Consider the following 16,884-nt stretch of genomic DNA (forward strand, 5'->3'; position numbering starts at 1 on the left):
CATCTTTGGTGCCATGAGTCTCTTGTGCAGTGAGGATGCACAGTCCTGTGACATGATTTATGGCCAGGGTGTGGGGTCCTATTTTGGGGAAATTATTTCATGTGGTTAAATACAGTCAGCTTCTTTGAAGTGGTTTGAGATGTGCTGTACAGGAAAGCTGGCAAAAGTAGGTACAATCTACCACATTATTCCATCATTTTTATATGGTATGCATTTAACTTTTTAGTTGCTTTGTCCTTTATATACTTGTCCTGAGTGTACTTGTCTTTTAATTAAGGTCTTGCCACACTTTCTGGTTTCTAGTAAGCCCCTGTATTGGTGGCCAGCAGTATTGGACGGTCCCTTATGCAATACCAACCCAGTATATGCTGTCAGTATTTTTAGGAGAATTTTCTAGAGACTCTGTTTAAACCCCTTGTTAAATAGATTACCACGTTTTTGCCACTCTTTCCTTCTCGTTGCAGTTCCTGTATTACTTCTGCAAAGAACACTTCAAACCCTTTCTTGTTTGCTTATTCTTTGTGGGTGACAATAAATTTTGGGGTAGAACTGTATCATGTTACCTTGGTGTGGCTTAACTCATCTCCTGTCTCAAATTTCTCTCACAACTGCCTGTACTTTAGCTGCAACAACAGTTAAGACCTTGCAAAGACGCAGAATATTTTGAGAGGTAGGGGTCAAGATATTCTTTTCTTCAAGCTGTGATTTTTTAATAGTTTTAAATATTGTTTGTTTTGTAGTTTATCTTCAGGGGTTCTATTTTGTGAGGATAATTTTACACACTATTGCCATAACTTACTACAGATTTGTCATTCATGTTTTAGAAATCTTTGCTAGGAAACCAATATCTAATAATATATTATATATATATATATATATATATATATATATATATATATATATATATATATATATATATATATATATATATATATATATATATTATAATATAATTTCATCTGCTACAATTGTCTTGTCCCAGTATGGATTTAGGTATGATGAATGATTTTTTTTTTTATGTGTTGTAGTGAATTTATATTTTGTTGGTTTTGTATCTGAATTTTGAAGTTAGAGCTTAAAACATAGAAGAATATAATTGAAACTGTTCTTGAAATATTTTTGCTTGTACATTTTGCAGGTAAAGAAACCCAAAATGCAGGATTCTGGAGAGGAGGGTTTAAGGTAAGATAGTGGGGTTTTTTTCCATTGGTAGCTTGAGTAGTTAATCGGTGTCTACAGTTATGTCTAGTTGTGTAATTAATAATTCCACTGTCTCTTCCACTAGGTTTACAAATGTATTTATTTAGAAGTAGGAAAATATAGTTTTAATATTTTATATACTATATAAATAAAGCTGGGTATAAAAGTTTTGGGTAATATAGAAAACCTTCCGTTTATTGCAGTGTTCAGTTTTGCTTTGTAGTCACTGGAAAAAAAAAATCACACTTGCGCATTCTTTACATGTCTTGTATGTGTATTGCAGACTGGACAATTCCCTTATTTGTAACTTAGCTTCTCAAAGTAATTTCAATTATTCAGTTGAGTATGTTTGTCCATCCATCAGAAAACTAAGTTATCCTTTTCCATTTTTATCCTTTTCCATTGTTTATACTAAATCTAATGAAGCAGGAACAACATTTTACATAGATTACAGTTTAATTTAGAAGAGAGAACCAGATGCCTTTTAGATATGTGGCAAAAAAAATTGCACCTACAGCATATACAGCTTGTCATTAATTCACAGCCAATATTACAAGTTCTTGTATTCCACTAGTTATAATATATATAAAGTTCCCAGTGTTTTTTTTTTTTATATCAAGTGATTAGTGAGTGACAAATCATAACAAAATGGTCCCTCAAAAAATGTTAACAAGAAATTATTTATTGATATGTATATGCCAATTTTTGTGAGAGTCTGTAATACGCCACTTATTTGGATATAAACTCTTTGGATATGTTTTTCTTTGAGAATTTTTTTCCATGTACAGGACCAGTAACATCAAAAAACAAATTTAATGTTCGTGTCTGTTGATCCAACACTTTCAAATAAACTATTTTTAGCAACAAATTTCCTATTTTATATCAGAGAGGTTTTCATTACACAGTCCTGTAGAGTCATGAATAACATTTGACTCAGTTTTTCCCCCTCTTTAAGAATTAAAACCATTGTATTCTACACAGCTATTCTACATTATCTGCTGTATAAACGTGTGCCTATTAGCCCCTATTGAGCTTAATTACTTCCTCCATGGCTACATCACAACTTTTTTATATAAACTGTAGCAGTGTTTCTGAGGACTTCTCTTGGAACAGTTCTGAAAAAGGCATGCAGGCATCTTGCTGTTCTGAAACTTATTTACGAAAACACAAAAATTAAGGTCATTTTAAGATTTCTATTCTGTGCTTGATATGTTCATATACATCATTTAAAAAAGTAATTAGAATGAAACTGTGATTATGAAAAGAAAGAGTCGGAAATTGCACAATTAGGCTGCAAGTGCCCAGCTCCTACTTGCTAGTTATATACTATTCTGTTACTCTATTCTTATATTGGATGACCGCGAATGTAATTGTAACATTTTTTCAATCATAAGTGGACCTGCCACATTTTGTGTTCTGTCTTCATGACTAGCAGCATGTTTGCTGAATGCTCTCCATACTTTGTTTTCTTCAGTCAAGTGGGCAACAATGAAAGCAGTGATAGAAAAGCAGAGCCATCTTCAAATATGTCATCAAACCAAACTATGCCCAGTGAAAGTGAGTTCTTTTGTTTTTCTTCGGCTTAGCTATACACATCTGAATGCTAAATAAACAAACTTTGCTAAGTGCTTTTATTTAGATTCAAATCAAGATTTAAACAGTTTTTTTAAAAACATTTTTGTTCCATTCCCCAGTTCTACCCTGTGCCGATTACATTCTACGTGCAAATGACTATGCTTCACAGATCTATCCTGCAAAGTAAGTCAACTTTTTTATGATAAAGAAAGCCATTAAAATCTTTTACATGGTAAGTTTAAAAAATGAGTGCTCACACAGTCTCCTGCTGCACAAGTGACAAAGTATCAGAAAATACTTTTGTATCAGAGTCAATGAGATACAAGTGTTTTAGTGGCAGAGAGCCACATTATCATGAGAAAATGCCTTCTCCTGCAGTCTCACTCAATTATGTAATTTCAATGTTTTAGAAGTTGGGAGATTCACACTGACATCTATACAAAGGTGTTTTTCTCACTAACACTGGAGGTTTATGGGCCGATATATCAAAGTTAAAATAAAACCTCACCACAGTTAAATGTCACTACATTTTATTCATTCTTTTAGGATTTTTAGGAGGCGTATTTATCTATGGCCGAGATTTCACCATTTGATAAATTCTTATAAAATCTCCCAAAAATAATGAGAGCAGTGGAATTTTACTGTGGTGGACTGTAATTTCATACTTTGCTAAATCTGCCTCTTAGTACAGGTATGGGATCTGTTATCAGGAAACCCATTATCTAGAAAGTCTCCCATAGACTCCATTTTATCCACATTTTAAAAAATAATTAAATTTTTTATCTGTAATACTTTCTTGTACTGTTTGTGGCCAGTGAGGCCACTGGGAGCAACATCCAAGAGATCGCAGCTCAATGTGTTTCTTACGAGCCACTGGTTGGGGACCACTGCTCTAAACCATGGCTGGATTCTGTGCATATTTACAAATGATACTTAAGCGTTAGGGAATATTTCTATTATAACAGATGCAGGGTTTTGCTTTTTATATGCGGTCTTGATTTTTTTCTTTTTTTTTTTGCAGTTGGCCTTTATTGTTAATGTATTGTAATAAAACAAGGGAAAAAAGGTCTTTTTTTTTTTTCTTCTCTTTTTAGTCTTTATCAGCCATTTATATATTAAGTTATGTCATTGTCATTCTAAGCCATTTATGCAAAAGTTTATATAATTTCCTTCCCAAAGCAGCCATCGCCTTTAGTTTATTTCTAAATAGTAGTTTATACTACTTTACCTTGTTTTCTGGCCAATAAAAAAAATAACAGTATGAAAAAATCCTATACATTGTCTCAGTTATAATTACAAGTATAGGATGTATTATCTGGAACCTTTTAAGTTGTGTATGCCATGAATAGAAATGTTGCCATTAAATATAGTGGTGGTACATGGGTTATTGCCACAGATTTTCTTGGAAGGGATACAACTTTTACCAAAGTTATACCAAAATATTAAAGCTTAACTAAAGGAGAAGAGCAGAAATATTGCACATTTTGTTTTCGGCTTCTGTAAAACTCACTTAAAATGTGAAAAAAAATCCAATATAGCAAAATCACATTATAAAGCCAGAGCGCTTAAAGGAGATATATTGTGAAAATGAAAATTTACCGTATATACTCGAGTATAAGCCGAGTTTTTCAGCATCCAAAATGTGCTGAAAAAGTCTACCTCGGCTTATACTCGGGTCTGCGGGCAGTAGCCGATATTGCAGTCACTTTTAATCATTTCTATACCAACAGTTCACTTGGGGAGAGACTGCAATATCCCACAATGCCCTCTGTTGGTTTTATGAAAGAATAACAGTGCGCCCTCTGTTGGTTATATGAAAGAATAACAGTGACTGCAATATCACACAGTGCCATCTGTTGGTTGTATCAAAGAATAACAGTAACTGCAATATCACACAGCGCCATCTGTTGGTTGTATCAAAGAATAACAGTGACTGCAATATCACACAGCGCCATCTGTTGGTTGTATCAAAGAATAACAGTGACTGCAATATCACACAGCGCCATCTGTTGGTTATATCAAAGAATAACAGTAACTGCAATATCACACAGCGCCATCTGTTGGTTGAATAAAGGATTAACAGTGATGGCAATATCACACAGCGCCATCTGTTGGTTATACGAAAGATCAGTGATGGTTTTATGACACACAGCACTCTCTGCACAATTCTCTGTCCCCATCAACTTTGCAAAGAAGTCCGGTTGATCGCTGGGGGAGTCAGCGATCAACCCAGCAGCGCACCTGGGGGAAGGTGCGCTGCTGGGAGACAGGGCTGTAGTTGTGTCTAGGCTTATACTAGAGTCAATAAGTTTTCCCAGTTTTCGTAGGTAAAATTAGGTACCTCGGCTTATACTCGGATCGGCTTATACTCGAGTATATACGGTAATACAAGCTTCATCTTGCTGAAATAATAAACTTTCTGTACTTTCTGTACCATTTATGGAATAATCAAGTTACTCTTCACTCTTCCCCTCTGAGCAACCTGTCTCTCTTCATTTTGTCTTTATGTAGAAGGTGGAGTAAGTTTTTGATTGACAGCGAGGTCTAATACATCCTTCAGGGAGTTGCATCAATTACCTAGGTGCTCGAAAATAACCGTCTCTGATGGAAACCCGGTTTCTCTGTTTGTAGGGGGTTTGCCAGAGTCTGTTGTTTTGTTACCTTTTGTTTGTGCTGGAGTTGGTTATTTGAGTTATTCTGCTAAGAAAGGGAGTCGTCCCCCCCCCAAAAGACGTATTAGACCTACCTGTCAATCAAAATCTGACTCAGACCTCAGCATGAAGAAAGCACGAAGAGTGTCAGGTTGTGGAGAGTGAGATATTGAAGAGTAACTTGATTATTTCTTAAACGATAAATCATTTTTTATTTTGTTTCAATATTTTTTTATTTTATTTAAAATCATATTCTGTTTTTACAATTGAAAATACATATAACGTTACATATCTCCAATAAACATAATATATGTTACAATTGTCGTACTCATTATTTCTTTACATGAGTCTTAGAAGATGCAGGTATTTCACATAACAATTTATACAAAATCGTATTACGTAGGAAGTAGGGGATAGGGGGGGAATACAACTGTGCATAAGCAATGAAATATCAGCAAAGAAAGAGAAAAAAAAATGTAAAGGGGGGGAGGATATAATCCTTCCATTAACTGCACCTAATGTTACTTGGTCAGTATAATATTGGTACAATACAATAAGGGGCAGATTTACTAAGGGTCGAATATCGAGGGTTAATTAACCCTCGATATTCGACTAGGAACTAAAATCGTTCGACTTCGAATATCGAAGTCGAACGATTTAGCGCAAATCCTGCGATCGAACGATCGAAGGATTATTCGTTCGATCGAACGATTAAATCCTTCGAATCGAACGATTCGAAGGATTTTAATACAACGATCGAAGGAATATCCTTCGATCAAAAAATCACAGGCAAGCCTATGGGGACCTTCCCCATAGGCTAACATTGAGTTCGGTAGCTTTTAGCTGCCGAACTAGGGGGTCGAAGTTTTTCTTAAAGAGACAGTACTTCGATTATCGAATGGTCGAATAGTCGAACGATTTTTAGTTCGAATCGTTCGATTCGTAGTCGAAGTCGTAGTCGAAGGTCGAACTAGCCCATTCGATGGTCGAAGTAGCCAAAAAAACACTTCGAAATTCGAAGTTTTTTTTATTCGAATCCTTCACTCAAGCTTTGTAAATCTGCCCCATAGTATTATTTCCAATTATTGTTGAAAACCTTCTAATATGATAAAGTATTCCATTCAAATTTATGTGGATCGCAATATTGTATCCATGGGTCCCAAACCTTCATGAACTGTTCCTGTTTATCATGGAAAAATTAGCATAGCGTTAGATAAATACGTTATCTATCCTATTTTTGACTTCTGGAAAAGCCAAATGTGGGGTTAACCAGGCTTTTGCAATAGTCTTGTTTTGTTGCAGTAAAGAAACGATCAATTTGTTGTGCCTTATCTATTGTCTCTACGATACATAATTTTTAATTGATTGTATTTAGAAAGTGTCTTATTTCAGTGAGCTGAACCTTATATTCAATTTTCATTTTCGCGATTGATCCCCTTTAAAGGAGAACGAAAGATTAACTAAAAAAGTAGGACAGAAATGTTGAACATTATGTTTTGGGGTTTTGCACTCTAGACACAGCTTTAGAAATGCTAAACCTTCTGATGCTTGTACAGTAATTCCAGTATTTTATTTGGCATTTTCTAGCCATATTAATTTTTTATAGTTTAGTTCCTTTGAATAGGTTTTGTTTTCTGCATGGTTACCCTAGAAAACTGATGGAATACCAAGAATGACTGCCATTTGTCTGTTAGAAAAGGCTGTGTACTTTTTTCTTAGGCTGATGTTTCAATATTTTGCTGGTGAATAGAACTGACAAAATTATTTTGGCATAATGTAAATTAAAATGTGCTTTCGAATATATATAGCAAACAGTGGCATTTACCTTGGTGTGTGTTTTATATTTCCATTTTTTATTCCGCACAGATCATATACCCACATCCTCTCGGTACCAGTAGCAGAAACTGTGGCAACATATACTGGGCAAACACAGTATCAAACTTTGCAGCCATCTCAGCCATACACCGTTTACCCTCAGGCTTCACCAACATATGGTCTACCTCCCTTTGGTAAGCCACAGTCTTTCACTGAATATTTTGAATGCAGAAGAGTTAAGATTAGTGACCCACTAAGAGAGAAGAGAGGGGCAAAGAGTGGCTAGGGATACTAATACTTTTTACTGTAGAGAAATACTTTCTCTACAGTAATATACCTGTAGTATCATGAGCAATTACACTTTTTTGTATAAATTATTTGCTAATTATTATCTGTTAATTCTGTTATTAGGAGCCTTATGGCCAGGTATCAAATCTGAAAGTGGATTAATTCAGACACCATCTCCACCTGCTGCGCTAACCTCATCAGGAGTCACCAGCAGTCAGTCCAGTCCTGTACTCTACTCATATCCTGTGCAAGGTAAAACCATTCTTGTTTAGGGATGTCGCAAAAAAACCAAAACATGACCGAGGCATAAGAAGATCATTACCAGGCACGACAAGTTACAAAAATACAAACAGACAAATGAGAAATGGTCAATGACTATAATATCAAATACATATCCATTGTGCTAGGTAGATAAGGTATAGCTTTCACTTCCTAAAAAAAACTGAAATTCACTTGAACGATGGTGTTATTGGCACCATGAAAACACAACAGCACCATCTATGTATGACCTATTTCTGTATGTATATCTTCATTTTTATATAGACTCATAAGCTGTGGTACAGTTGATCATGTGGGTGTGCTAATCATGTGAACGGTGTGGTAGCATTTTGCAGTCTTTCTAAATGTTGTGGTGTGTGTTTATTTGTACAAACAATTAAAAAGGCATGTCATCCTGCAGATGCTGAAATATTTATATATATTATGCTTATAAAATATTGTATATTGCATCTATATTTTTTTTTTATTGCAGCTTCATCAACAAATGCCAGTGCCATGTCTAGCCCTTCAACCATTGCAAATATTTCAATCCCAACAGTTACCAGCATCTCAAGCCAGGTGACTAGTACTCTTAACCCATTAAGTGGTTTTTTAGTTTGTTTATTGTAAACCTTGTAGTGTACAAAACCAGTAGCTGTTTTATTTTTTTTATTTTCATTTGTGCTGCGGGGTCCAGTCAGATGCACCTGAAGAATGCAGGCGAGTTGTGTGCATGCGAGTGCCCGGATGCGTGCAGACCAAGCAATGTCACTGGCAAACCTGACCCAGTGTAGAGAACTTGGGTGCACATGTGCCTGGATCTACATGAATCTAGGCCCAGTAGTAGCCTAGAAGGGGGGGGGGGCTGTGGATGCAACCTAGGGGCCTCACATCTCATTAATCCACCACAGATTGCAAAGTAAATGTATGTGCGCTTTGTCCTGTTCAAATTACTCATACATTTGTTGTTTTGATGGAACAGCACATTAATAATCATCAAAACGGTCTTAAACAATTTAGCAAAAGGATAATGCTAAAGTATATGTTTAGATGGGGTTACTGATATCTCAGAGATGCCTGAGTTTTGTCTGCCAATTATTGTTATTGGAGAAAGTATCCATGTTAGCATACCAATTACTCACAAAGTCACAGTTACATTAGCATGGAGCCAAAATGACTTCTTGGTGCTGACAGCTCTTGAAAATGTTAGCAAATTGTGCTTATATTAATAGCAATACCATATGCTGTGTGATATTTAAGATGGCTGTAAACTGCCCAACATTATAGTCCCCTGAATGACCATTGTTTGAAAGTTCAAATACAGATATGGGACCTGTTATCCAGAATGCTCAGGACCTGGGGTTTTCCGGATAATGTATATTTTCTGTAATTTGAATGAAGTCTGCTAGAAAATCATGTAAACATTAAATAAACACAATAGGCTGTTTTTTCTTCTAATAAGGATCAAGCTATATCTTTGCTTGGATCAAGTACAATGTACTGTTTTATTATTACAGAGAATAAGAAAATCATATTTTAAAATTTGGATTATTTGGATGTATATGGCAGATGACCTTTCAAAAATTCAGAGCTTTCTGGATAGCGGGTTTCCAGATAAAGGAACCTGTACCGTGCAGTGCAAAAGCCCTGTCCATAGAGTTGCCACCTAGCCGGTATTTTACTGGCCTGGCCGGTAAAAATTATGGCTGATCGCAATGTTATTAATAGGAAAAAAAGATAAATATATGGGAAGGCCGGTATTTTTTTTTCCAGAAAAGTTGGCAACCCTACCTGTCCACAATACATTCATTTCAGTTTGGAATGACTGACTTCCCACAAGGTGTCATATAGAGCTGTGCTTGAAAGTTTATGAACTCTTTAAAATTTTCTATATTTTTATATGAATGCAACCTAAAATATCTTGTCTTCAAACAAGTCCTAAAAGTATTTGAAGAAAACTGAAACTGAAAATGAAACTGAAATGATCGTATTTGGTCATGTATTTATTGAAAAAAAATAAAAATAAATAAAGATTCAATGACATCTAACTTTCGCTTAGTATTTGGTGTGAACCCCTTGTATAACAATAACTGCAACTAAATGTTTAGAAAGAATTTTAGCTCATTCCTCCGTACAGAACCGCTTCAGCTGTTTGGATGTTGCTGGGTTACCTCACTGGTCACTTTAGGCCTTTGCACAACATTTCAACTGGATTAAGGTCAGGACTTGAACTTGGCCATTTTAGAACATTCATTTTATTCTTCTTTAACCATTCTTTGGTAAAACTACTGGTGTGTTTAGGATTGTTGTCTTGCTGCTTGACCCACTGTCTCTTAAAATCCAGTTCACAGACTGTTGTCTTGATATTTGCAGTTAGAACTTTCTGGTATGCTCCAGAATTCATTGTTCCATTAATGATTAGAAAGCCGTCCAGGCCCAGATGCAGCAAAACAGGCCCAAACCAGAACACTCCACATCCATGTTTTTTAGAAGGTATAAGGTTCAAATGTAACGGTTCTCATGTAAGCCAATAAGTTCTATTTCAGCTTCATCCATCCACTATCTGGATCTTGTTTGTCCACATGATCTGTAGCAAACAGGAGATGGTCAGCAATATTTTTGGGGGAGAGCAGTGGCTTTCTCCTAGCTATCCTGCCATACACACCATTGCTGTTCAGTGTTCTCCTGATGGTGGACTAATGAACATCAACATTCACCAATATGGGACCTTCATTTGCTTAGTTGTTACCCGGGGTTCCTTTGTAACCTCTTGGACTTTTAGACACCTTGCATTTGGAGTTATAGTTAATTGTCACCAACTTCTGGGTAGGGGATCAATGGTCTTGAATTTCCTCCATTTGTACACAAACTGTCTGACTGTTGATTGGTGGAGTCCAAACTCTTTAGAGAGAGTCTTGTAACATTTTCCAGGTTTATGGGCATTAACAACTTTTTCTGAGGTCCTCAGGCACCTTCTTTGTTGCCATGATACACATCCACAGATTTGTTGAGTTTATTTGCCAGATGCCTGTTCTTTAAATAAAACAGGATCTCTCACTTACACCTGATTGTCATCCTATTGACTGAAAACATCAGACTCTGATTTTACCTTCAAATATATATTATATGATTATATGATAATCCTACTGATTAACTTACTTTTGCCATATGCAGATACTGTATGTTATTTTTTTCCAATAAATACATTTGTTTTGTCTTAATTCATTTACTTTTAGGACTTGTTTGAAAATCACATGATGTTTTAGGTCACATTCATATTAAAATATAGAAAATATTAAGAGTTTCACACATTTTCAAGCACCACTGTATCCCCAAATGGTTTTGTAATGTTAGCAGAATCAGACAAACTGCTAAACCACATTTTTTAAGACTACATTTAGGAAACAAACCATTCTGAATACACTGTAGGGTTTTCCAATCAGAAAAGAAAATATTCTAGGCATTCTCTGCATTTTTTCATTCTAATTATAAACATAGATAATGTAGATAAGGCTTTATATGCAAAGTCATCTGTACCAATGTCTTTTAGTCAGAGTTTAGAATAGAATGAAGTGAACGTTATGTACAAATTTATTTGTTACAACATTATTCCTCTCCTTTCCCATGTTTGTAGGAGTACCCATCATACACAATTCTTGGGCAAAATCAATATCCACAGTGTTACCCAAATCAAGGTTTCCCATCAGCAGCATCCTCCAGTAATGCAGAGGCCAACTCTGCTACGCCATTGTTTCCTACTGATAAATCAGAAAACACAGTGCCAGCACAGGCATCTCAGCGGCCACTAGCTGGTGAGTTACTACTTGTCCTCCTTGCTCATGCTTTCATTGAGTACTGCCCATCAGTTTCTGAACAGTATTGCTATACACCAGTGGAACCCAACCATTGGCTCATGAGCAAAATGTTCCACCAACCTCGTGGATGTTGCACCCATTGACCCCAAAGCAGATGCTTATTTTTGCATTCCTGGCTTGTAGGCCACTTTTGATTGCATAGCTTAGACACCAAAAATACCAAAGAAACAGTCGTATGTTAGCATGTAGCCTTTGTTTAATTTTATATCCAGTCATATATCCAGACAACAGTTTACACCAGCTTTTATTTACATATGTAAAAGATTACAGAAACTTTTTATAAATGTGATTGGCAATCTCCTTATGTGTAGCCTTAAAGGAGAAGGAAAGTAATTTTATACTTGGGGTGCCAACAATTAGGCATCCCAAGTGATTATATTTACTTACCTGATACTCCAGGCTGCTGCTGCTCCTTATCAGCAGAAAACGGCAACAGCCCAAGGTTCTTGCAGTGAACACCATGGAGTGATCCTCTTCCTGCTTCTTCTTGCTTCTTCTTTCAGTTCGTGGCTGCACATGCTCAGTAGAATGGAAAAGCCAAACTTCAACGAAAAAGTCTATTTTGTTCTACTGCACATGTGTCTACCCCGGGAAATTTGAAGAGCGAAAAGCAGGAAGAGGATCGCTCTGTGGTGCTTGCTGGAAAAACCTCGGGCCTGTGCTGCTGATAGGAGCACCGGACCAGAGTGTCAAGTAAGTAAAAACAATCCCTTTTGGGGGTGTCTAACTTTTGGCACCCCCAAGTATTAAATTACTTTTCTTCTCTTTTAATTGCTACATTTGAAAATTGTTAAAAACTAAATTTACTCAAACATCCTAAAAATTGTATTACTTGGTAAAACCAAACTGGTAAAGTTAATTTAAACAAAAGTAATCCATTATCAATGAGTACAGAAAAAAATAATAGAAGGCATGTGACACACAAAGCCACACACCTGTGTTGTTGTGGAATAGTACATTCAAGTTGGTCCAAGTTGCTGGGAGATAATTTACAATCCATTTTGCTGAGGACCGGTGTGTGTAAAGAGCTGCTTCTAGCAGAGGTCACTGCTTTAGCTGTGCCTTTCTATTTGTCCATCCTTAAGGTTCAGATGAGCTTGTGTGCTTTTTGGCAATTTAGCTGTAGCTCAGCTGGTCTGGTTGTTCATCACTTGGCTAAAAAATCTGCCTGTTCATGGTCAATTTTGTAGTGTCTGATGGATACACAGCCAGTCTACACTTGTCATTTTAATGTCATAACGCATTAAAGTATAATTTATTTGCATTTAACCTTTGCTTCTGATCATACAGTAGTAAAAATAAAATTTCTATTTTTGAAATGTTTTCAAAATGTAATTTTAAAAATGAATGTCTTGTTTTCTCAGTAGCAGCTCAGTACACAGATCACTGTGATCTGATAATTTGATACATCAAAAAGAGAATATACCCCCTCTTTTTGACATGAGTTCGTGCATACAGTGAACTTTCAAAATTAAATACATTTTTTTAAACATAGACACTTTACAGTCTGTCTGTGTTATATACAAGAACAAGTTTCCCAACCCCCTACCTCACTTTTTTCCCTTGTGAAGTGGTGGATTCTTGTATTTGAAGTCTCTCTACTTGATCTGATCATCTTGATCTTGTTTTATTTATCTGCTTAAAGGCTACCATTGAAGCTTTTTCAACGGTTTTAAAGGTGTTTTAAAATGTAATGGCTATAAAAAGCGTGTGTGTCTGTGTGTGTGTCTGTGTGTGTGTCTGTGTGTGTGTCTGTGTGTGTGTCTGTGTGTCTGTGTGTGTGTCTGTGTGTGTGTGTGTGTGTATGTGTGTGTGTGTGTCTGTGTCTGGTCACTCATGGCTCGTGACTCCTAAAATAGCGTTGAAGTTGTAGTGCTGATTTAGAGATGTGGAGAAGAATTGACTTCTATTTTAATTGTCAGACCCAGAGAATAAAAAGGCCTAAACAAATATTGCATTAATATCCAATTTATTTTCCATTTATTAAATTTGAGTTTAGCCTTTGTTGTTTTTATACAGGCAAGCTGTAGTGTCCTGTTGACCGCAAGTCTCTCTTGTTTTCTGTTTCAGACAATGCTGCTGGGCAACCTATGATGAGAGCAATGGGCAGCCAGGAAACTGAAGAGCAAAATAAGAAAGCTGTGCCAGTTAAGAACAGAGGGAAGGGTAAGAAAGCAGATGCCTCCTCACCACAACACGGCGATCTTGAGGTGTGTATATGTTCACATGATTTCCAAATCTTAAAAAAAAAAACAGCATGAAAATAGCAATGTTTTTACATCTATATTTAAAAATTTTAAAAAGTATATTCCAAAATGACAGTGTTGATTTCAATGTTTGATTTCCCATTAAGTTACCGATTTGGTTATATAATACAACGATGGGAGGTTAAATGGGATATTTGCAGGGTTCATATTCAAATGGTACGGTACATACCAATCTAATTCCAGAACAGCACTCCATAGGATACTTCAGCAAAAGACTTTTATTCACACACATTGCCAACTGCCCAGTGTTTCAGTTCTTGTTAGGGCTTCTAGCCTAAGAAAGACCAAATCTCTGGACACTTTACAACTTGTACAAATAAATAACTTTTATTAAAGTATCCAACAATGTGATTGTCTGGAATTCTGTTTATAAATCAGCCACCTCAGTGTGTGCAGACACAGCATTTGTCAAAATATGATATATTTAACATAGGGCTAATGCTGAAATAATGGCATAACTGTGCAGAAACCAGTGTTGCAGCCTGTCCATAATTAAAGCTGGCTGTTACTTTTATTAAATGCAGCACCTATACGCATAGAGTACTGTGCCCTGAATTGCGGAGAAAGAAATGCAGAGCTATGCAGTGTTGTTTGCTGTGCCATCTTAGGTCATCCCCTTCTTGGATCATGTGATCAGTGATCGGGTTCATGCAGACTGGCCCAGGACCACAGGTCATTTTTTTTGGAAATGAGTCTGCATTTTACAATGAATTAGGTTAGTGAGAGTCTTGGAGGTCAGAATAATGGTGCCCCATTTAAAATAAAAAGCTGGAGGGTCTTTAAATCTCCTTTGTCAAGCTCTCAATGTGTATTTTAGTGTATTGTTTTTATCTTGTCCTTTAGCATTCTGATCTCCTGTGGGACAGACCATTTACAGCATGAAAATACATCTGTTTATTTTGGCTAGTTTGCACTCACTTTCAGCTCTGATTTCTCTGCTCTCACCATGCTTTTTATTTTGTATGCCTGTGTTTTCAGTTCATGAGAAGGATTTGTTGGCATATTTCTCTCTTTGTTTCCCCAGCGTGTATTTTTGTGGGACTTGGATGAGACCATTATCATCTTTCACTCTCTGCTCACCGGGTCATATGCACAAAAGTATGGAAAGGTACCGACCATGGGATCCAATAAGAAATATACACATCCCTATGGGTTTTAGTGTTTGTGACCGTGGTAGATTATTGCTGCTGTTTGCTTCTCATAGTGGGTGATGTGAATCTCTGCAAATATGGACAACCTTTGTGATTCCAACTTTAAAACTGCTATCCTCAGAAAAGATGCTCACACAGGGAAGTGATTTGACAACTCCCTCAGATTTGGTACAAATATGTTCCTGGACCTGGACCAGAATTACTTGGATAAACCCAAACTACAAATAAGCGGGTCATTTACTAACAATCGAATTTCTAATTATTCCACAAATCTCTAAAAATTCTTAGTTTTTCTATGTTTATAATAAACTCGAAAGGGGTTGTTCGCCTTCAAACAACTAGTTGTTTTCCGACAGATCACCAGAAATAACGACTTTTTACAATGACTTTCAATTTTCTATGTGTCAATTTTCACCTTCTGAAGCAGCTCTGGGGGGGGGTCGCCGACCCTGTAAACTGTTCTAAATTGATACATTTAGTTAATACATTTCTTACATGTCCCTGCTAGAATCTCTGGGTTTCATTACAGGCAGTTGTTAGAATTGATACAATAGTTGCTAATACTCCAGAGAAATGTATCAACTAAATGTTGCAAAATTGTAACTGTTCAGAGTCTGCGCCTGAATTACTGAGCTGCCAGTAAAAAATAAATAATGGAAAGTAATTGAAAAAAGTATTTCTAGGGAACAATCTAAAACAACTGAATTGAAATAAGTGTTTTGAAGGTGAACAACCCATTCAAGTAAAAAAAAACTTGAAAACCTCTAAGGCAAAACTTTACCAAGAGTTGTTGAGATGCTATAGAAGTCATTGGGAGCTTCTCTGATCCTATTGTACCATTTTAAATCAAATCGGACTATTAAAGGTTTTCAGATTTTCCCTCTACTAAAAATAGTCCAAAAAACAGCAAATTTTTCAAGGTATTTGTAATTTTTAGTCCATCATTCATCGCTTTTTTTTGTTCATACTTCTATTATTTGGATTTTATAATAAATCTCAAGAATTTGTGAGTTTAGTTGTGCTTTCAAAAAACCTTTTTAAACCACTAAAATCCAACCTTTAATAAATAAGCCTCCAAGTCTATCCGTGAATACATTCATAACAATATCTTATTTTCCTATGGCTCAGGTTTCCTACAGTCTATTGTAGTTTCATGGTATGCACATGATAGGTAGTGGCAAATGTTCTTGCACCTGTATGAGAGGTTCTCCACCAAAATACATAATGATTACAAACTTAGCAGACCCCTTTTAATGTATTTAAAATCCAGCATTAGGTTGGCTTGGCTGTCATGTGACATTATTCTTATGCTATACCATGGATTCAAATATTCCCAGATCATCCACTATGACTGGTGTTACACCCCTTGATTTTGCTCCCCAATGTGTTTATTACTTGCGTAATAAATATTATGTTAAACATTTGAAATAGTAATTATCGATGAAAGTTTTTTCATGTAGAAATTATGTCTGGTTAACCCACTATATGTCTCTGGTGTTAGCAGTTTTAACACTCGGCTCCCCTTCTTTTCTAGCCATTTAAGCTCTGCAAACAAACACATTTGTGCATGCAGTCTACTAAACTACCCGAGTGCTGCCCTTTTCTTTTTAACTTTCTTAAACATTGTTTTTATGAGGTAGTAATACAGAAAAACAGTTAAAGCATGATGTTGTCCGTTTAATAATAACAAAATTACATAGGCAGTTTTTCCACATGACGGAAAAAAGCATAATACAGTATAACCCAGCCGGAAGGGAAGCAACTACTTATAAGGGTAATTTAATGTTTAAATTATATTTTAGTA

The 16,884-nt window shown here is 36.0% G+C and overlaps 1 protein-coding gene across 9 annotated transcripts in view; it reads left to right on the forward strand.

Moving 5' to 3' along the window:
• Positions 1-16,884, forward strand: part of eya3.S (EYA transcriptional coactivator and phosphatase 3 S homeolog) — a 68,783-nt gene that overhangs the window by 38,985 nt on the left and 12,914 nt on the right. For 4 of the 9 annotated variants that reach the window (XM_041583933.1, XM_041583932.1, XM_018249477.2 and 1 more), the window contains 10 exons: positions 624-670; positions 1,139-1,182; positions 2,675-2,757; positions 2,895-2,958; positions 7,293-7,435; positions 7,653-7,781; positions 8,281-8,366; positions 11,422-11,599; positions 13,733-13,872; positions 14,954-15,037. In XM_041583933.1, coding sequence (XP_041439867.1) covers positions 1,154-1,182; positions 2,675-2,757; positions 2,895-2,958; positions 7,293-7,435; positions 7,653-7,781; positions 8,281-8,366; positions 11,422-11,599; positions 13,733-13,872; positions 14,954-15,037 — 936 coding nt within the window. In that variant the 5' untranslated portion in view covers positions 624-670; positions 1,139-1,153. The remainder of the gene's footprint in view (positions 1-623; positions 671-1,138; positions 1,183-2,674; positions 2,758-2,894; positions 2,959-7,292; positions 7,436-7,652; positions 7,782-8,280; positions 8,367-11,421; positions 11,600-13,732; positions 13,873-14,953; positions 15,038-16,884) is intronic. The other 5 variants (XM_018249475.2, XM_018249474.2, XM_018249473.2 and 2 more) reach the window with 2 other exon arrangements.

Source organism: Xenopus laevis, chromosome 2S (genome assembly GCF_017654675.1).
Source record: "Xenopus laevis strain J_2021 chromosome 2S, Xenopus_laevis_v10.1, whole genome shotgun sequence".
Lineage (NCBI taxonomy): Eukaryota > Metazoa > Chordata > Amphibia > Anura > Pipidae > Xenopus > Xenopus laevis.